The following is a 22143-nucleotide window of genomic DNA, read 5'->3' as shown; positions in this document are numbered from 1 at the left end:
CAACCAGGTCTTGATCCAAGTCCTTGCAGAACATGAAACAAACCACCGAATGGAACAAATGGATTCGCTTTACATTTACATTTATGCATTTGGCAGACGCTTTTATCCAAAGTGACTTACAGTTCACTTATTACAGGGACAATCCCCCCGGAACAACCTGGAGTTAAGTGTCTTACTCAAGGACACAATGGTGGTGACTGTGGGGATCAAACCAGCGACCTTCTGATTACCAGTTATGCGATTTACACTTTGTATGGTCAAAATGATCATATTTTATAGAGATAAATATCCCAATTACACAGTGCACTCTTAGCACCTGAACACCTGCTGACTGACTGAGCACATCTGATTGGCTGCATTTCTCCAGACTTATAATAACCAGTTAAACAAACACTTATATAACAAGGTATAACAATTAAAATAACATTATTGATAATCCAAATCATTTATAACAGAGAGAGATAAATGCCATAAACGTAAGGACTACACATATCTGTTATCGGTTTTAAGATGAATGTGTTCAAGTGTATTTATTACATTAGTTTCACTTATATCAGTGTCAGAGACATCTGTGCATCATGAATTTGCTATGACTACGTTAATTAGATTAGTAACTTATATGTTTTATTTGGAGCATAAGAACTATTGTGATCAGGAATATTTCCATATTCAGTATTACACAATATATGAAATATTAGAGGAATGACACATTTAACACAATCGTAAGATTATTAATGTTATTTTAAATCTATATAGTTCAGTATTGTATGATGTAGTATTTAATTCAACTCACCTTGAATAATTGTAGATGTTTGTCGATCTTTTTCATCAGAGCTCGTGTTTAATCGAACAAAAGCTCAGAAATCTCTTCCACTTCTGCTTTATGTTAAGAACATGCCGGGTTTATCTTTAAAGCTTTCGTCAGACTTAAAGTAAACCGGTTTATCACCACTCAAACAGGAGGAAGTTAAAGATGTGTGGAGAGATCACACACAGTTGATATAGACAGGTTATAGAGACAGACAGGTAGTTAGACAGCACTGTGAGACATTGTACTGATTCAGAGTTTATTTTCTAATCTAATCTAAAAACAAGGTCATAAAACAGGCAATAATTAGTTATTGAACAAGAAGCCTGTCTCATAAAGGTACGTTTGAGTTTAGTTTCAGCAACTCTCTGGAGTTACTAACATGTTGCTAAACCAGTACTACAACTATTTCTTTATTAATGTCATTTATCTGTTATAATAACACTGCGTTTGAATATCTGCAATGAAAATGAACAATAGTGTCATTTATACAGCGCTGGTGTAATAACAGCTAATAACAGCTCGTTCACATGTCACAGGTGATGAAGTGTCCCAAAGGTCAGTGGATGAACACCCTCACCCGTGCCCGAATTCATGTTACAGTAAACTGATTCACAACATGGGGAACTTATTGAGACACACCCTATGATGATCTCAATTCAGGTTATGTTACACAAACCAATCATACTAAATAAAACATGCTACATTCAACTTAAAACGATTATACAAAATACAACAAATGAAACACTTTTTAGTGAGTCAAAAGTGATAAACAGCTTCAAAAGGGAAGACATGATAACTTCAATGCATTTGCTCAAGTGAATTAGTGAATCATTTATTTGAACCGATTCATTTGCATGAACCATCCACATCCACCAACAAACTGATTCACTCAGTTCAATTGACCTATTCACAGACACCTGAACACAAGAAGACACAAACCTTTACACCGCAACAACACAACAACGACCGTGGGAGTGTATCTATTACAAGTGTGACCAAAATCTTATATCATTTATAACACTCTAACTGTAAATGTAAGGGTTGTAAATGCATGGTAATACAGTACTGAATAAATCAATAATCAAATTAAATACTCACTTGCTTTTATATTTGATTACTTAATGCAAAGATATTCTTACATTTTTAACTGTCTTGTGTTTTTTTCATGTCACACATCAGGATATATGCGGTTTCTACAGGTCCATCTTGAGTTCTTTTGGACTTGTTTGACATTGTAAATAAATAATAGTTAAGATGGTGAATCTACATATCGCAGCACATCTCAAAACTATCTTACATCCCGTGTCTTCCGAGTTTGCTCTTGTCAAGGTAGTTAAGCAAGACTGAATTACACCAGAACGAGAATGTGTTCTTAACATTGAGAAACACCATATTCTCTGAAGACACAATCATTAATGTGTGTATGATGGTGGACAGCAGCTGAGTTTCATGGAGGAACATCAGGGTGATGCATGGGCACAGTTCAGAGGACAAACTGAGACGTGGGATATGTGCCAGCGGCCTACAGATGATCTGCTTCCTTATTTAACTATCTGTGGCAGCGGGGGCGTGGTCAAGCGCCCCTCCGGGAGAGGGAAGCGGTAAGGGCGCTTACACCCAATAGTATCCAGCTGCAGACCCGCAGCACCACCAGTTTCAGAACCCCAGCGCCAGAACCTGAAGTGAGGGGCGGAGCTTACGTTCGAAACCGAGTAGCGCCACCTAACGTTTTGGAGAGTACTTTGCTTTTATTACAAACGAAACATCATACTTTATACGCATGTTATAATGATTCTTTAAGGTACAGTACAATAAGCACTTTAAAACATTGATCTTGTGTAATATAATTGTATATAGTTATCCGTTTCATTGTATTATGAGAGTTACTTCCTGATCATGATGGTGAAAAAAATGCTTGAAACTTATGGGCATTTTATATAAAATATACTTTATTTCACAAGAACATGTGCAGCATGCATTTTTCTTTATGTAAAATAAAACATGTCACAAAACTAAAAAAGAGAGAAAATTCAGCATAATTTTAAAAGAAACAATAAAAATATACACAACAAATGAGCAATTCACCCCTAGGCCCATTTTATCATGACAACCCTGTATAAATTAAACTTAAAATGTATCAAATGAGGCATTCACTCTCAGGCCCATTTTGTCCTTACATTCTTGCTAAAATAACTCCATGTCATCCCTGAACACAAAATGAAATAGAAAGGGCTCTCTGGAAGCTTCTGACTGTTCCAGGAGATTGTTGCGGGCCTTTTCCTTGTGGTCTTCATTCATTCGAAATGTCTCTACAAGAGATGAAAGCACCACACAATAATCTCAACGTAAAAAACCCTCAACTATAAGGTAACATTAACTCACAAACAATGCATATAACAGAGGAACGTGGAACAAACACTTTAACACCTTCACAAGATGTCTTCAAAACGTCACCGCAAGGCTCATTTACAACACGCAAAAATGTATCAAACCATCCGTAGAGTTTTTTTTTAATACAGTAAAGTATGACAACATATTCAAGCTTCATTAAGATGATAAAGTTATGCACAAAATTAAATATTTAGCAGATAAACGCTGAACTTAATATATGCGATAATTTTTCACAACATGATGTCAAAAACGTTACACAACTCACCATGCTCTCCGCCATGCTTGTCTCATTGTCAATAACTCCGCCCCTCACTTCAGGTTCTGGCGCTGGTGGTGCTGCGGGTCTGCAGCTGGATATATCTCCTTACACCCGAGCTAAATTATGTCTAACACCGGTGTCTAATTTCAGTGAGCATGGGGAGAGCGGCATCAAAAGGCAGCAGAGCCTCGGGGGAAGAGAACTCAGAGTTCCAGAAAAGTGCTGAACATGTTTATAAGTTTTGTGTATAGAAATAAGTTCCATTAAAGCCTTACCTGTGGGTGAAAGCTGTGTCCTCCTTCTGAGAAGCGTTTCACACTATAAAATCATGATTTAACTTATTAAAATCATCTGATTCCTACTTTACCTACAAAATCACAATTAATCCTTCAGAATCACCTTTCAAGATACTTTAGTTCTGTAGCTTGAGCAAGATCAACCCAACCCCTCCATTAAAGCATCTGACATCACATTGAGCTGTTCTGAATGAATGTGTGATCACATGACGGTATATTACGGGGAGGGTTTATGCTCTGATGGGAATTCTGATTTATTTTGAGATTTGTGATGCCGTCTTGTCTTATCTGTGGTGTGTGTGTGTTTCCTTGTTTGTGTGTGGTGGAGGTCTTTGACTGGGGCATTATGAAGTCAAATATCCAAACGCGTGTTTTTCTCAGAAGTTTTGGTACTTGAAACTGTAGAAGTGTACTGATGAGAGATATCACTATATAATATCACTATAATATGTGCTTACAACAATATTTATATCATATAGCAGTCTATTAATATCTATGTCAGTTTATTAATTAATGAGTGTTAAATGTTAAGTCTCCAGCCTTTTATCTGGTGCATTCGTGTGTAAAACATGCCATCATTTGTTTCCATTGATCATGGTATAAATATTGGGGGGGAGGGGGGTTGTACTTTGGTTTGATTGTTCCCCTGTAATCGACACCCCTGAGAGACCTTCTGTAGTAATCAACAGATAGAGCTTCAGTTGTACATGAGAAATCCCTTAAATCATACATTTGTGTGTAAATGAATCTTTCACAGTTTGATATATTAAATCCATTTTAATCAATTGCCATATAAACAGTCATAAAAACTCAACATGCACAGAAAAACACATCGCAACATCACATCCAGTCCAGTTGGTGGCAGTAATGCACCTTAAGTATTTCTCAGACACACACAAATACACAATATGTGAACTAGTTTTACAAGTCTGGAAGCATTATATATTGAATGTTTTCTCATTTCACAGCATTTCCTGCTTTTGAAAACACGTGACAAGAATATCAATCTCAGGCATCATCATAGTTTTCACAAGACAATTCACCCTTTTTGTGTATAAAATGGGTTAGTTCCTGTTTCCACCAGCAGGTGGCGATAGAGAGGAGGATCAGTTCACCCAAATATTCTTTTTATTTTTACGGAAGCACATGTCGATCCTGTATGACTTTCTCTGAACTTTTGAAGAATATAACCACAACTCTTTTCTGTATAATATTTTTAATAAAGACAGGTGTTGTCTGTAAAGCTCCACAGTGACAAAAAAAGCTCCATAAAAGTGCTCCATATAAATTGTGCACCACATACTGTAAGAGCAAAATTTTAAGTAGTTATTCACTGAAAATATCGTTCGTGCAGATGGAAAAACCAGTCTGAATGAATTGTTAATGAATCGGACTGAACCAGTTCTCAAGTTCAACTCACTGACACAATCTAGTTACAGTGGTTAACAGCTTATTTGAATAAAATATTTCCTGTAAATATCGTCTTACATTTGGGTTTGTTTCTCACGCAGGAAGATAGCATATGGCTTGAGAAGACTCTGAATGTAGCACATGAGTGGTATTGAGTACCTTTATGATTTTATAATTTTTTTTGACTCTTGACAGCACCCATCTCCATTTACTTTCATTTAACGATACAGGCGTGGATATATTTAATAATGGCTTCTCTTGTGCTCCACAGAGGAAAGAATGGCATGAGCGTAACAGTATTTTAATTTTTGCGTGAACTATCCCTTGAAGACCAGGATGACAAACTAAGAGGTTTCGTGTGGTTCCAGTTTGTGGGAGAGGACAGTAAGGATCCTGTCGAATTTGGTGTAGCGCTCCTTCCGTTCGGCCTTTGCACCTGTTTGACCCCAGAAGAGACGAAGTGCAAACTCTGTCTGAAACGCCTCCAGCAGCTCTGGGATTGGCTCCCAACCAGCTGACCGAAGAGAATGACAGGTCAGTTTTCCAGTCACATCATCATAATGACTCTTAATATTGTGTATGCTTGAATGTGTGTGTGAACCTGAGAGCATGCTGTGAGCGTGCAGTGTGCTGTCGTTGGCATGTAGTGCAGCGTTGCGTGCTGACTGCAGCAGGTTGTAGAGCAGCTGGCAGCCTCTGTCTGTCGATTCCACAATGTCCTGCTCCCCCTCCATCAAACTCAATAACGGCACCATGTGAGGCAGAGACAACGGCCCTGACACAACAGAGTCTAACAGACACACAACACCTGAAACTACACACTATTCACTGTAAATACACTCAACAGTTTAACCGACACATAACACTCACTGTAAAGCAGACCTGGGCAAGTTACGGTTAATCCTAGAAGCGTTTTCTTTATTCCATTGGATATTTCAGTTAACTTGTATTGGGGTGTAATGCGTCTCCACAAGCGTTTAACATGATCAGGGTTGCCAGATAAGAGACGCAACACCCCCAGTTTGAGATTTATACTTGTGCTAATTGGAAATAATCTGCCTAATGTTCATCTTATTTTGAGCAATCTGGCAACCATGCATGCAAGTGCGCTATTTCTGTCTCTCACTTTCTCCTTTGAACAAACTCAGCGATCTGTAGTGCAATATTCTGCTCAAGGAAAAGTGTTATACGGCTACTCTGTGTCCATTCTTGATGGACTGGTTGTGATGTTTCGTGCTACTAAATTTGCAGGTAAACCTTCTCATGATGAAATTAAATGAATATGTATATGTATTTTTTATTTGTGTTTTTATTATATTTAATTTAGAGAAAAGTCTCCTGGCACCTATATGTTAATCTAACTCTTGCAGTAATCCTTTATCATCATCGTGCAGCCGGTGTTATTCAGTTGTGTGCTGAATGGAAAACCACTGACGAGACCCACATCATGAACCTTTTAGGCCGTTAACGGGTAATGTTTTACAATAAAATATGTAAACTAGCCCACTTTGAGACAAACATTAAAAGTTCTATCATTTTTCTTTTGTATTATTATTAAAACAGACCCCTTCACTGTAAACTACACACAATACACTGTAAACTACACACAATACACTGTAAACTACACACAATACACTGCAAACTACACAAAACACACTGTAAACTGCACATAACACACTGTAAACTACACACAATACACTGTAAACTACACACAATACACTGCAAACTACACAAAACACACTGTAAACTACACAAAACACTCACTGTAAACTACACACAATACACTGCAAACTACACAAATCACACTGTAAACTACACATAACACACTGTAAACTACACACAATACACTGTAAACTACACATAACACACTGTAAACTACACACAATACACTGTAGACTACACATAATACTGTAAACTACACACAACACACTGTAAACTACACATAACACTCACTGTAAACCACACACAACACACTGTAGACTACACATAATACTGTAAACTACACACAACACACTGTAAACTACACACAATACACTGTAAACTACACACAATACACTGTAAACTACACATAACACACTGTAAACTACACATAACACTCACTGTAAACTACACATAACACACTGTAAACTACACACAACACACTGCAAACTACACAGAACATACTGTAAACTACACACAATACACTGTAAACTACACACAATACACTGTAAACTACACATAACACTCACTGTAAACTACACATAACACTCACTGTAAACTACACATAACACACTGCAAACTACACACAATACACTGTAAACTACACACAATACACTGTAAACTACACATAACACACTGAAAACTACACAGAACACACTGTAAACTACACACAATTCACTGTAAACTACACATAACACTCACTGTAAACTACACATAACACACTGTAAACTACACACAATACACTGTAAACTACACACAATACACTGTAAACTACACACAATACACTGTAGACTACACATAACACTCACTGTAAACTACACATAACACACTGCAAACTACACACAACACACTGCAAACTACACACAATACACTGTAAACTACACACAATACACTGTAAACTACACACAATACACTGTAAACTACACATAACACTCACTGTAAACTACACATAACACTCACTGTAAACTACACACAATACACTGCAAACTACACAAAACACACTGTAAACTACACATAACACTCACTGTAAACTACACACAATACACTGTAAACTACACACAATACACTGTAAACTACACATAACACTCACTGTAAACTACACATAACACTCACTGTAAACTACACATAACACTCACTGTAAACTACACACAACACACTGCAAACTACACAGAACACACTGTAAACTACACACAATACACTGTAAACTACACACAATACACTGTAAACTACACATAACACTCACTGTAAACTACACATAACACACTGCAAACTACACATAACACTCACTGTAAACTACACACAATACACTGTAAACTACACACAATACACTGTAAACTACACACAATACACTGTAAACTACACATAACACTCACTGTAAACTACACATAACACACTGTAAACTACACACAATACACTGTAAACTACACACAATACACTGTAAACTACACATAACACTCACTGTAAACTACACATAACACTCACTGTAAACTACACACAATACACTGTAAACTACACACAATACACTGTAAACTACACATAACACTCACTGTAAACTACACACAATACACTGTAAACTACACATAACACTCACTGTAAACTACACATAACACACTGTAAACTACACACAATACACTGTAAACTACACACAATACACTGTAAACTACACATAACACACTGCAAACTACACATAACACTCACTGTAAACTACACATAACACACTGTAAACTACACACAATACACTGTAAACTACACATAACACTCACTGTAAACTACACATAACACACTGTAAACTACACACAATACACTGTAAACTACACACAATACACTGTAAACTACACATAACACTCACTGTAAACTACACACAATACACTGTAAACTACACACAATACACTGTAAACTACACATAACACTCACTGTAAACTACACATAACACACTGTAAACTACACACAATACACTGTAAACTACACACAATACACTGTAAACTACACATAACACTCACTGTAAACTACACATAACACACTGTAAACTACACACAATACACTGTAAACTACACACAATACACTGTAAACTACACATAACACTCACTGTAAACTACACATAACACACTGTAAACTACACACAATACACTGTAAACTACACACAATACACTGTAAACTACACATAACACTCACTGTAAACCACACACAACACACTGCAAACTACACAAAACACTCACTGTAAACTACACATAACACACTGTAAACTACACACAATACACTGTAAACTACACATAACACTCACTGTAAACTACACATAACACACTGTAAACTACACACAATACACTGTAAACTACACATAACACTCACTGTAAACTACACATAACACACTGTAAACTACACATAACACACTGTAAACTACACACAATACACTGTAAACTACACATAACACTCACTGTAAACCACACACAACACACTGCAAACTACACAAAACACACTGTAAACTACACATAACACACTGTAAACTACACAAAGGCACAACACTTGCTGCAAACTACAGGCAACAAACTGTAAACTACACACAACCCAATGTACACTAGACACAACAGTGTAACAGACACACATGATTTACACCATTAAATGCTGAAACAAATTATTTAAGCTACAAACACACACACACACACACACACACACACACACACACACACAAAAACACTCACCGTCTCCTTCATTTAGTGATTTCATGAAGGGTTTGAGGCTCTTTTCAAACATCACAGCACTGTCTGTGTGATTCTGCCTTAATGCTTTCCATGTCATCTCCAGCCTCACCACCTACAGTATACACACACACACACACACACACACATCAGATCAGTGTCATATACAGCCTCACCACCTACAGTACATACACACATACACGCACACACCTGCGGCATCTCCAGGGCCTTCATGACAGCAGAGAAGGCGTACAGGTCATGTGTGGTGTGCCGCAGTTCTTGTGCCAGCTGAATGATCTTGTGCAGCACAGTCGCCCTCTGACCCACTGTCCCCGTACAGCCCAGAAGATCCACTGCGATGCCCAGAGCCATCACATGATGCCTGATGGGAACATCACATGACATCATCACACATCATCACGTGCCATGTCATCATCATCATCACTATGACACGCACCTCTCCAGCAGGTCTTGTCTCAGCTGGCCTCCGTGTGGTAGTGTGATGAGCTCTAAACCTGTTTCGACTCCCATAATCCTCTTCTGCTCCACCGTCACACCTGTGACTCGAGCCACCTGACAGAGAGAGAGAAAATATGAGGATGTTTCCATTTCATGGAGTTCTGGTGGAAATGTTGCGTGCTGTACCTGACAGTTGACACTGAGCATGTGTAACGCAGTGGTCCTGGCGTCGGTGCGCGTCAGCAGATCTTTGACTTTGAGAAGTGTGGTCTGATCCAGTGGACGATTGTTCTCCGGCAGCAGAAGCGAGCGGAAATCTTCCAGACGAAAACATGAGGAGGTCTCAGTCTGTGGACGCACAAAATGCCAGTCCGTGTCTTCCACGGCCTCCGTCTCTGTCTCACTTGACCGCCGCTCCTCCTCCAGTTTCTGCGCCTCCAGGAACCCAAAGCTGGTTTCAGTGAGGCGCGCTCGACTGGTCCATTTCTCCTGAGCGCGGAGGCGTGCCGCGTGACCTTTGGGCAACATGGTGACTGGAACCTACATGATGTCAGAGGATAGTGACTTACTATCTATCTTCTCAGAATACAAATCTGAGGCTTTAATCCGTTACTCAACATGAAACAGCATTCATAAAACATCATGTGCTGTCCACATTTTCAGCCGCTTGGTTTCAAAAGCAAACCAATCATCTCCGAAGTGAATCACAAAATTACTAAGATGAATTGTTCACAGAAAGAAACAGTAAATACAGAAGTATGATTTCATATTTACTTTAAGGTGGTATATTCTCACCTGTGGCACCAGCTCGCCATATAGACCGCCAGGGTCCGCCTCTGAAACGGCCGGAGTGGGGGAGAACAGGATGGAGATTCGCAATGGTTTGGGCGGCGCTTGAGAATGCAGCTGTCCATCAGAGCCGTGGAGAGGCGAGCCGCCGAGACCTGATTGGCTGAGCCTAGTGGTGCAGGAAGTGGCTGAGTGACTGAGAAGAGGTTCACTTCCTGTGCGGAACACTGGCGAGATGAGGGCGGGGCTTGACTCCTGTGATGAACTTGTCTGGGGTACACCTGCACAATTGTAAAAAAACTACATTTTTACAAACTGATTTAATTACAATGTATGCCAGATAATTAATCGAATTAGTCGCATATAATCAATATTAACTTGATAATGCTAACTCAATATATAATCATTCAAATAAAAATAAATATAATATACTGCAAAAAAGGCTGTCGATATAACATGTTAATGAATTGCTTGTGTAATGGGAGCCAGCTAGTACATGACAGCAGTGCATTATGTGTAAAACCTCACTCCTTTGGCCTCAAGAGGTGCACTAGCGACTGATGCTACAGACTGTAGCCTTTAGCCTCCTAGTTAACACGCCCACCTCCCATGCCGGAGACCCCGGTTCTAACCCTGCTCAGAGCGAGTTGAGCAGGACTGGTTACACTTGAATTGCTCCGCTGTTGGAAAAACTCCTGGAATTGACTTGCAGTCAGGGGGCAGGATTAATTGTGTTTATATCATTTACATGCATATATTACTAATGCCACTGAATTAACAAGTTCAATGAATTGCTTAATTCTTACATGCTCTAAAGAAATGTGTGACCACGTTGCAAGGGTGTTTTCGAGTAGTTGCCAGAGAGTCACTATACTTTAGATAAGATGCTCTGAGTGGTTTGTAATATGTTGCTATGTGGTTTCTAAGGTGTTTTGTGTGGTTGCTAGTGTGTAGTACCTGTGCGGAGGTTGCTGTCAGATTGTGCAGACTGTAGACATGGTCTTCCCACTGTCTCCAAGTTAGAAGGCTGACTGCCACTCCTACACACACACACACACACACACATTACAGTGTTACCACAGCAACACACACACCCTACAGTTTCTATAGTCAAAACATACACAGACTAGCTCTGACTCTTGTATTGTTTACCTGAGCAGGGTGTTGTTGACCTGTAGTGTGTCGTTCTGAGAGGAGCTCATGCTCCGCCTCTTGCTCTTACTTCTCGACCAATTAGATGAGTTTGATGGTTTTGCAGCCTGGCGCTCACTGATGATGCGTAGAGGCAGGGTGCGCGTGATTGGATGAAAGATAACCGCTCCAGAGGAAGTTGAGATGGGACGCCGTCCGCCGACGTGGAATCGAACTAACGCAGGAATGTTGTCGAACTGATCGTGTTCAAACTGGAACAACTCGCGGGAATAACCCTACACATACACACACACACACACACACTCAATATCAGATTGTTTATTCACAAGAGAAATGCCGGGCGACGTACAGTACCTGTTTGGGTCGCAGTACGACTTTTATGATCTTGAAATGCACGTGCTGATTGTTCCACATGCAGCTCAGAACGTAATCGCCTGCGCTGGAGCTGGAGTCACGCACCAGAAAATCACCGTCCTGACACAACAACTGCTCCACACCCTACACAAACACACACCAAATACACATCTTACAATCCAAATACAGTATACGTCTTATAACTGTTAGCATGGGACCGCACGCACACACCTCGCGTGACAGCGGTCCGTGATACCAGGCGTGACTCCTCAGATCTTCAGGGTTGAGTTTAAGTTCCTCTTCCAGTTCCTTCTTCACTGAGTCCATGTCCTTCAGCCCTGAGAACACCTTCACACACATTGAATATTGAAGATTCAGATTTAACTCCAGGAATCAAGTCAGAACAAATCTTTGAGCTCTTTACACTTTAAAGAGTAACACACTGACCTGACTGATGAAAGCGGTCACACTCTTCCTCCTGCTGCAAAACAGAGCAGATTATCTCTTATCAGTCCGGACTGAACGCTGCTTCCAGAGGAACATTAGCATTTAGGGCTTTATTTACTGTGTTAATGTGATATAAAACGATATGCAGAATACAGTAAATATATATTTGTAATGTATTCATATACTCAAGCTGCACTCATGATGGTAACCCCCAAACTGCAACAGAAACTCTTCTAAATCTCGACAAACTCAACATTAAACACGAACACGTCTCTCCCTTTACTATTCATCTTGCTCTGACACATAACATATTACTTCATTTGCACATTGAATCTCCCTGTCGAGTCTCGTGCTGGAACTAAGAAGTGCTCTGGGCAGTTTCAGTTGAATCTACTCAGTTCATTTAAGTTCTCTTGTTTAATATGAACATGGGAGAAATGAGTAAAACTAGCGAAAGTTCCTATTTTGAGTGAAAGTTCCCACATTTAGAAAGAAGTGTATAGACATGGATTCAATATTTATGTATGTTTAAAGTTATAATAAGTAAAAATAAGGTTTGTATTTCATATGTATCCACCACCCACTTCCTCTGTTGGCCACACCCTCCTGCAGCTCTGTGTCGTTACATCACCGTTACATCTCACACGTGCATCACTGGTGTGTTTAAGAGCGCTTCCTTCCCGTCCCACAATCACACCTCCTGCATTGTGATCTCTGGACATCAGGAAGTGTCCTGGGACTGGTTGTCATGGAAACGGTTGTTTTGGGTTCTTCCTGACATGTTGCACTGCTGACACTCAAACCCGATGACTTTAATATGCATTTTCTTACATGGCTTAATATATAAATAACAACATGGTTTTGAGGTGTAATAGCATGTTTTTGGACATGCCTCTGAAGTGCCTTAAAGTACCATGTCAATCCCATGGGATAGCATTCTGTAGTAGCCCATATCCAAGAACCAAAGTGCCATGGCATATGATGCCATTCATAAAACACATGTGACAACCTGCCCGGACATTAATGAAAGTAATCCTTGACCTGAGATCACAGTTCAAACTTTAAATGAACATGTACCCTCATTATTTAGTTGTTCTTCCCTGAATGTATGAGCACTTCTTCACCCAACAACTATTACAAATAGTTTCAATAGTTTCACAAACAATCTTCTAATGTTAGAGGGATTTAAACAGTTTGAGTTTCTGCAGGTTAAATATAACATATAGTCACACATTAACAACATATCAAAGGTCTTTCCGTACCAGGATAATCATTAACAGCTGGAATATTAACAGCCGCCAGGATCTTACCTGGGAAACGACGAATAACCCTCTCCAGAAGTTGGTCAATGAAGGAAGATTGCAGACAGTGTTCTCGCAGTGTGTTTATCAGGACAAACGCTGGATGTTTCTGCACATCTGACGAGTTCACACACGCTGCTGAAGGTTTGAGCTCCGCTATCTCTCCGGCGCATTCCGCACATTCCGCGATCACCTGTCTGTCGCTCCCGGGGCCCCGCAGACCCGCCAGAGAAACCTGCGCCAGCTTGATCATGTCGACGCCCCGCTCGTGCGTTGCGCAACAGAGACGCTTTCAGCTGCGCGTTCACGCTGATGCGCGTTCATGAACCGATATGTTTAAATCAAAAGATAAATCTGAATATGAAGAATGTCAGAAACAAAATAAAGCTTTTACTTTGAGGACTTTAACAGTCTAAAGTTTGGACACACTAATCCTTCTTTAATTTCCATTAGAATAATACTTTAAAAATATATCATCCAAAATATGAAGTGATAAATAATACAAATTAAACAATAATAATAAAACAATTAATTAAAATGATTTTATATTTGAGTTCTTCAAAGTCTTGGTGGCATCTGTCAAGGGAAATAATAATAATAATAATAATAATGGCAGCTTTTAGCGATTCACCAGATTTGTTCATTGATACATTAGATCGGGACAAATGTGTGTAATGCTGTTGTTCTAAATCTCTTTAGTCACGCCCACTTTTGAAACTAGGAAAATATTTGCCCTGACAAATCAGCACCCTATAAAATCATCGAAATATATATTTCAGCGTCACGGAAGATGTTTTATTCAAAAAATACAATAAAAACTGAATGCATTCCTCAATTCTTTACTGAATAATATCTCGGAATATAATAATCTGATTATAATCTGAACTTTTTGTCGCTAAACCTGCACTGTTTTTAATACAGTTATTTTCTCTATACTTTCTGTTTTACATAAGTAAATAAGTGTATATTCTTACAGAACATCCAAAATTAGAATAAGAACAACAGGGCTAAAGGTCACCAAATGTATCAAGGTCAAAGAAAATGTATTTAATTTGATTGAAAATTGATGGAGCAACATCATTTGTGTGAAAAGAAATAATAACAAAAGTTGTTTCAAATAAAATTCAGTTTGAAAAGGTGTTGAGGGACACTTTTACCCCACACTTGGGGTGACAGGACCCTATAGGGGTTTAAAGTGATATTGTGAGATTCCAGGGTGTGGTGAAGCAATGGACAAGCAATATCTGTGGAGAGCGAGGCCAAGAGAGTGAGTGCAGTAAGTCTTCAAGTACCTCACCAGCACCCTACAAGCACAACACCAGGCCCTCATGGAGCTGCGGATGGAGCAGGGGAAGCGCTTCGAGGTGCTCCTCCAGGCCCAAGCGGAGGACCGGTGGGTGTTGCAGAGCTTGTTGCCCCAGTATGGGGCTTCAGCTGTAACCCCTGCAGCAGCAGGACCCCATGTGACTCAAGTGAAGATGACAGCGCAGAACGACCCGGAGGCCTTCATGGAGCTATTCGAGCACACAGCCAGAGCCCTGAAGTGGCCATGCTCACAGTGGGTGGTCCATCTTCTACCGCTGCTTTCTGGGGAAGCCCAACTCATGACACATCAACGTCCGGTGGTCAACGTCCTGGGGTATTCCAATTTGAAGAAAGCCATCCTGCAACAGGTTGGCTGCAACCCAGAACAGTATAGCCAACGGTTCTGCACACTGATGCTGAGCAAGGTCAGCCGCCATATCGCCTTCGCACAACAGCTTTGCGATGCCTGCCGGCGTCATCAACATCGTGGTGCTGGAGCAGTTTGTCTCCGGGCTGCTGAAGGGGATGTGTCCAGTTGGCTGAGGACCTTATATTAGTGTTTTCTCTCTCTGGTGAATCTGCTGCCACGGGTGTGGGCATAAAGTCTGGGCCGCTCTGCTGGAGCTGCGGGGGTCAAGGGCATTTCCAGGACTGATGCCCCACGATGAAGTTGGAGACATTGGTCCGGGTCCTTGATGTGCCACAGGTTGCCCCCAATCGAGCAGGAGCATACCGGATACCTGTGAGTATAAAAGGGGGTACATATCAAACCTTGGTGGATTCAGGTTGTAATCAAACTTCTATTCACCAAAGCTTGATTCAGTCCGAGGCTTTGGATACAAGCCAGGGGGTGAAAGTAAGGTGTGTATATGGGTATTCATGAATACCCGTTAGTGATGGTCATCATTCCATTTCAGGGACAAAAGCATAGTGTAGAGGCTGCGGTTAGTCCCTGCATCACCCACCCACTAATCTTGGGTATGAATTGGCCGGCATTTACTGCTTTTTTGAGGGAAATCTGTGTGGATGGGTCCTGTAACAGAGTGTCTCAGTGTGGAGGCAGAGCCGTGGAAATGTTATTCTAGACAGCCCATTTTAATCAGATGGTGGGTAAATTAGGGTAGGAAAAAACACTGAACCCTTTTATGGCCCGTTTCTACTGGCCGGGCATTCACAGGGATGTTCGCATATGGTGTGCAGCATGCCATGAATGTCAGCTGGTGAATCCATCGGCCACCTCAAGAGCACCATTGCACCCCCTTCCCTTGATCGAGGTTCCCTTCGAATGAATTGGCATGGACCTCGTTGAGGTCCCCGAGTGGGGATTCTGAAAGAAATCCTCTCCGATCAGGGCACAACGTTTATGTCACGTACACTACGTGAACTGTAGAAATTATTGAGGTACAAATCGATTCAGACCAGCATTTACCAACCCCAAATAGACAGCTTGGTCAAAAGATTTAATTAGACACTAAATAATATGATTCGCCAGTTTGTGCACAAGACGCTCAAAATTGAGACAAGTGGCTCGAGCCCCTATTATTTGCAGTACGAGAGGTCCCACAAGCCTCCACGGGATTCTCCCCATTTGGATTATTGTACGGACGTCAACCGCACGGAATGCTCGATGTCCTACAGGAAAATTGGAAGGAAGGACCTTCAAAGAGCAAAACGAAACTCAATACATTCTTGACCTGAGAGCAAATCTCAACACACTGGGGCATAAACACAGGAGATTTTCCTCCAGGCTCAAGAACTTCAAACCGGCTGTATAATAGGGGTACTTGGCTATGGGAATTTGCACCGGGAGATAAAGTCCTTGTATTACTCCCCACATCGAGCTTTAAATTCCTCGGCAAGTGGCAAGGACACACGGCGGGTTGGGAAATCGATTATGAGGTGAACGGATAGAATCAGAGCACGTCAGATTTACCACATCAAGCTCCTAAAACCATGGAGAGAGGTGGTCCCCGAGGCGTTAGCGATGGTGGTTCCGGAGAGGGAGGAGCTTGGACTGGAGATGAACTTAAACGCCACCAATCGAGTCACCCCGTTCACTTGTGGAGATCACCTCTCACCATCACAAGTCATGGAGGTTGCCAGGTTGCAAGGAGAATTCTCTGACATGTTCTCGCCTCTTCCCGGTCCTACAAATCTCATAGAGGACCATATCGAAACGATCTCAGGGGTAGTGGTACGCAGTGATGCCTACCGATTACCCGAACACAAAAATAACTGGTTTGGGAAGAATTAAAGGCCATGCTATATATTGGGGTAATAGAAAAATCCCACAGTGACTGGGCCAGCCCGGTGGTGTTGGTTCCAAAGAGTGATGGCTCGGTCCGGTTCTGTGTGGATTATAGGAAAGTTAATGCGGTGTCTAAATTTGATGCATATCCAATGCCTCGTATTGATGAACTGCTCGATCGGTTAGACATGACTAGCTTTTATTCAACACTGGATTTGACAAAGGGATATTGGCAGATCCCCTTAACATGTTCCCATGTTCTGTGAAAAAAACGGCTTTTTCCACATCGTTCGGCTTACACCAATTTGTCATCCTTCCTTTCGGTTTGTTCGGGGCCTCGGCTATGTTTCAGCAGCTCATGGACAGAATCCTCAGACTGCACGCTCCTTATGCCACCCGTCTCAATGACTTCAGGACAGCTCTCACATGATGTCATCCATGTGACAGGCCGGATGCTCCCTGGCCTGAGTCAGGTGATTGGGGTATGTAGTGATAAAGCATGGCTGAGCGATGTCAGTGGAGAGCGAGGTCAAGAGAGTGAGTGTGGTATGGGTTGGCACCTGTGGGAAATCACCACTAACAGCTGTTTTGTGTTTGCAGTAAGAGCGGTTTGTGTGTGTGTGTTGTGTGTGTGTGTGTGTGTGTGTGTGTGTGTGTGTGAGTGTGGTATGGGTTGGCACCTGTGGGAAATTTGCAGTAAGAGCGGTTTGTGTGTGTGTGTTGTGTGTGTGTGTGTTGTGTGTGTGTGTGTGTGTGTGTGTGTGTGTGGTTGGTTGGGCATCATTTGCATGTAAAAAAAAATTACTGTGAGCGAAAATATAGATACCTTTTGTGTTTGATTCGCTGTCTCCCGCTTCCTCCTTGAGAGAGTGAAAGAACCGTCTCACACGGGGCAATAGTTATAGGGCACAATTTGTCAACTAATGCAAATAATTTTGAGACCACAAGATGCTTTTTTTGAGCAACAAATTAAGAAGATGCTCACTCAAAACAAACATTTCCTGTTCATTTCAAACACATTTGACATTTTATTACATCTATTATAAGCAAAGTAATCTCTATTATGAGTCAATGTGAGCATAATAAAGCTATTCGCCCCACTGAAGAACAACAATGTGTTTAATAGGGGCCTTAAGCCCTTTTTATCCCAAAAACTATTCTTTCACTTATTGGACATTTATTGAAAATTGTTTGATTTTTTTTTTTTTATATGAAGCCGTGTTTAATGCATCATATCATGAACACGATGAACGATCTATCAATGTATGAATCAAACTCGCTCAGAATGCCATGGCATTTATTTTTATTATATCAATGTATGTGGTTGCACATAAATGATAAAGTTGAAATTAATAACAGTGTTCCTATGTAAATATGGATGTAAATCTGCTGTTTTTAAGATGTCTATCAGATGTTTGTGCACAAAAATGTGAATGTGACACGCTCTTAAACAGACATCCTAGTGTGCTATGTGGGGAAGATGTCATGAGGTTTACAGCCTAATTAAACATCAGACGTCATAGATCACATGGTTTTGGCCAAAGGAATCAAGATCCGATACAGTGCTTCCATGTAAAATGTGTTGTTTGTCACAAGCTTCAGTGTTAAATGTTGCGTCACTTCCTTTGAAACACTGGCAGTGTTTTAGGCATATACTCAAGTGAAGCGACTAGACGAACTAAAACTGAACAGTGACCAACCAAACCTACACACGCATCAAAACAAGAACTGCTCATGTTTATGAGTACCACCTCATGCCAGTCTACTCTGTTTTTAAAGCAAGGCAGATAGAGTTAAGCTCACTCTGACTGTCTGTGAATGTTTTACTTGTATTTATATAATGTCTTACTTGTCTCTTTCAGTTGATTCTTTCATTGCAATTTAAACCATGCATGAATTTGGCTAGCGATTGGTGTATTTACTTTTAAGCCGTATTCCCAAGTATGTATACTGTAGCTGCAGGCCGGAGATCTCCAAATGGGGGCAGAATCTCTAAAAGAGGGAGGGGTTACTCCAAAAGGGTGTTGTGCCAACTTCTAAAGTGGGCAACACCTCCACATATGTTGGGGTTAGGGTTAGGTTAGGGGCTCCCTATATCTTTGCTGGCAGTTTGGAGCTCTGTCTGCAGCTGTACCCTTCTCCATATTCCAGATCCAAAAGAAAAAGAGAAACTTTGTGGTTTGCATTAAATATTGTGTGGTGATGAAGGAACCTGTGTTTGCTGGAGGAGGCGTGGTCGTCCTCGTTGCTTTGGGCTGGGAGCTGGAGGCAGGAGGCGGAGATTCTGTGGTTGTCACGGCGACGCAGTCGCGGCACGATGCTTTGACGGAAGAGGTCGGTTTTGGGTTTGACCAGGTCGAGTGATGATGCCGAAGAATACTTCCGGGTCACTCTGTCTGTGGTTCCTGTTGAGCAGTTCTCTGTGGAGAAAGCACAGCGGCCATGAAATCGCTCTATACCCTAGATAGTACACATAGTGTGACGTCAAGCTTTGTGTAGTGTGACATCAGCATGACTAAAGAAAGACTGAATCAACAAGTGATTTCTGCAGCCTGACTTTACTGTACAACTGTGCAATGACATGGTTACTAACACGTATCGTGGCAGTTCAGAGGTGAAATCTCGACTGTGTGGAGGTAAATCACATTTTAAATCTACAAAACCGACCTCCCTACCCTCAACCTTAAACCTAAACCTAACCAATCACGTCACTTTGTGGTGCTTCCAGGGCTGGATTGGTAATCTGGCATAGCGGCATGTTCCCTGTTGGCCGACGCACTTTGGGGCCGATGAGGGTCGGACTGGCCATCGGGAGAACCGAGTGGGCCGGTGGGTCGGCTGCAAAACGGGCCGAATGGGCCGAGATATGCTAAAACGGCCGATTTGTCTTCCCAGTCCAGCCCTGGGTGTTTCTATGACACTTTGTGTTCACATGTGGACTCGTGTGCTCTTCAGGACTCGTACCCGCTCCTTTACATCACAAGTGCAACACTCGATCAGTCGAGCAACCGCACAATCTGATCACACTCGGACAAGCTTGTAAATGTAGTTGATTATGTAATAGAGTAAAAGTGTTTAGATGTCATAAGATGGTATTGTGTGAGGAACTAATAATCAGCTGATTTACTCGTGATCTGTGTGAAAGTGAATAGAAGTCATTGTTGTTGTCGCGCCTCTAGCGTTCATGTCACCAGGAAATGTAATGATGTAATACGTGCAACGTGGCATGTACAAATAATTTAGCAAACATGTCAGTATAGTAACATGATTCTGTGAGACCAGGTTGGATTTCCGACACTGTAAAAGACCTTATTGAGAAAAGTGCTGCTTTTATTTCGACGGGAGTGAAAACGAGGCCTTCAGTGATAGACTTATCATTATCAATAGCCTTTGTGTACCTTTGTTTAGTTGTGTCCTCTGTTGTTGTTTCTTCAGTTGGATTATAATGGTGGCTCTGTGTTCTGTGTCTTCAACTCCCATCAGTCTAAGATCCTCTTCTGTTACATCCAGAAGACCCTACACACACACACACACACACACACACACACACACACACACACACACACAGTTATGATGCAAGTAAACAGAGCTAAATCACGCAAGAGTCAGAACACGATAGATTAGTGTGATCTGTACCTCAAGGCCATAACACTGTTTTTCCAGTACTCTGGTGTACTGCGGCAGTCCGATCTGTCTCAGCCAGTGTGATATAGAGCGATTATTCATGACTGAAATCTGTGGGGAGAGTAAAGATATACTGAAACTGCAGCCTACACGTCACATCACATGCTTTAAAGCTGAAGCATGTCACTTTCTCCAGTCCAGCTTAATATGCAGAGACTATAAGAGAGTCTTGTAGGTTGAATTCCTCGAAACTGTAAACACCGTGTCCCTGTGGCACTATGAAAATTCCTGTTTGTTTTGAGCGACCCGTCCAGCCTGACACAACAGCATTGACTCAACTAATGACGTGTGTTGGGGGCGGGACTATCTGTTTGAACAGTGACAGATGGGGCGTATGTGGGAAAATAATGTGGGAAAAGGTTTATTTTGCACTTCTAAAACATGTTTGGTCCTCTGTTTTTGCCGTTCTAAACAATCAAACTCACATTTGACATATTTGGATACAACATGACAGACACATTTCTATTATGCATATTTGGACATGCTTTACTTCATTGGATTTGATTTATTTTAGTTGGTCATTCACACACAAAAAAGTATTACAAACATTATACAATGCAGTAAATCAACATTATCATAAATGAACCATCAGTTTTTCATATCTGCGCTTTCATGCTTCTGACCCGTATGCTGATTCACTTTGGTCAATAATTGGCTGATAAATATTGAAGTACACAATCTGCACAGCTTTCACACACTGTGTCACGTTGTGCTGTGTGTAGCACCTACAGCTCTGCAGATCCTTCTGAAGAATCGCAACGTTACAAACAGCTGAGGTGTTTTCAACAGATCCCAGATCATTTTAGTCCCATCTGAATAGTTTGAACAGACATATTTCAGCACTAT

General features: G+C 41.1%; 2 protein-coding genes across 4 annotated transcripts in view; one reads left to right on the top strand and one right to left on the bottom strand.

The window, feature by feature from the left end:
• Positions 1 to 4528: 4528 nt before the first annotated feature.
• Positions 4529 to 22143, bottom strand: part of LOC127651289 (breast cancer anti-estrogen resistance protein 3 homolog) — an 18238-nt gene continuing 623 nt past the window's right edge. The window contains exons 2-16 of one of the 2 annotated variants that reach the window (XM_052137065.1): positions 21250 to 21348; positions 21012 to 21129; positions 19826 to 20033; positions 12760 to 12793; positions 12544 to 12660; positions 12313 to 12456; positions 11959 to 12233; positions 11764 to 11846; positions 10813 to 11087; positions 10204 to 10557; positions 10016 to 10131; positions 9769 to 9940; positions 9562 to 9673; positions 5769 to 5957; positions 4529 to 5681 (exon numbers count right to left, since the gene is read on the bottom strand). In XM_052137065.1, the coding sequence (XP_051993025.1) occupies positions 5512 to 5681; positions 5769 to 5957; positions 9562 to 9673; positions 9769 to 9940; positions 10016 to 10131; positions 10204 to 10557; positions 10813 to 11087; positions 11764 to 11846; positions 11959 to 12233; positions 12313 to 12456; positions 12544 to 12660; positions 12760 to 12793; positions 19826 to 20033; positions 21012 to 21129; positions 21250 to 21339 (2457 nt within the window). In that variant the 5' untranslated portion in view covers positions 21340 to 21348 and the 3' untranslated portion in view covers positions 4529 to 5511. Of the gene's footprint in view, positions 5682 to 5768; positions 5958 to 9561; positions 9674 to 9768; positions 9941 to 10015; positions 10132 to 10203; positions 10558 to 10812; positions 11088 to 11763; positions 11847 to 11958; positions 12234 to 12312; positions 12457 to 12543; positions 12661 to 12759; positions 12794 to 14069; positions 17694 to 19825; positions 20034 to 21011; positions 21130 to 21249; positions 21349 to 22143 lie in introns of those variants that run through there. The other variant, XM_052137066.1, reaches the window with a different exon arrangement.
• Positions 5686 to 22143, top strand: part of LOC127651288 (proto-oncogene vav-like) — a 50163-nt gene continuing 33705 nt past the window's right edge. For both annotated transcript variants that reach the window (XM_052137064.1, XM_052137063.1), the window contains exon 1: positions 5686 to 5701. The gene's annotated coding sequence lies outside the window, so the exon portion shown is untranslated. The remainder of the gene's footprint in view (positions 5702 to 22143) is intronic.

Source organism: Xyrauchen texanus, chromosome 11, assembly GCF_025860055.1.
Source record: "Xyrauchen texanus isolate HMW12.3.18 chromosome 11, RBS_HiC_50CHRs, whole genome shotgun sequence".
NCBI lineage: Eukaryota > Metazoa > Chordata > Actinopteri > Cypriniformes > Catostomidae > Xyrauchen > Xyrauchen texanus.
Note: the sequence above shows the minus strand (reverse complement) of the source record. Positions and strands in the feature narration are given on the sequence as shown.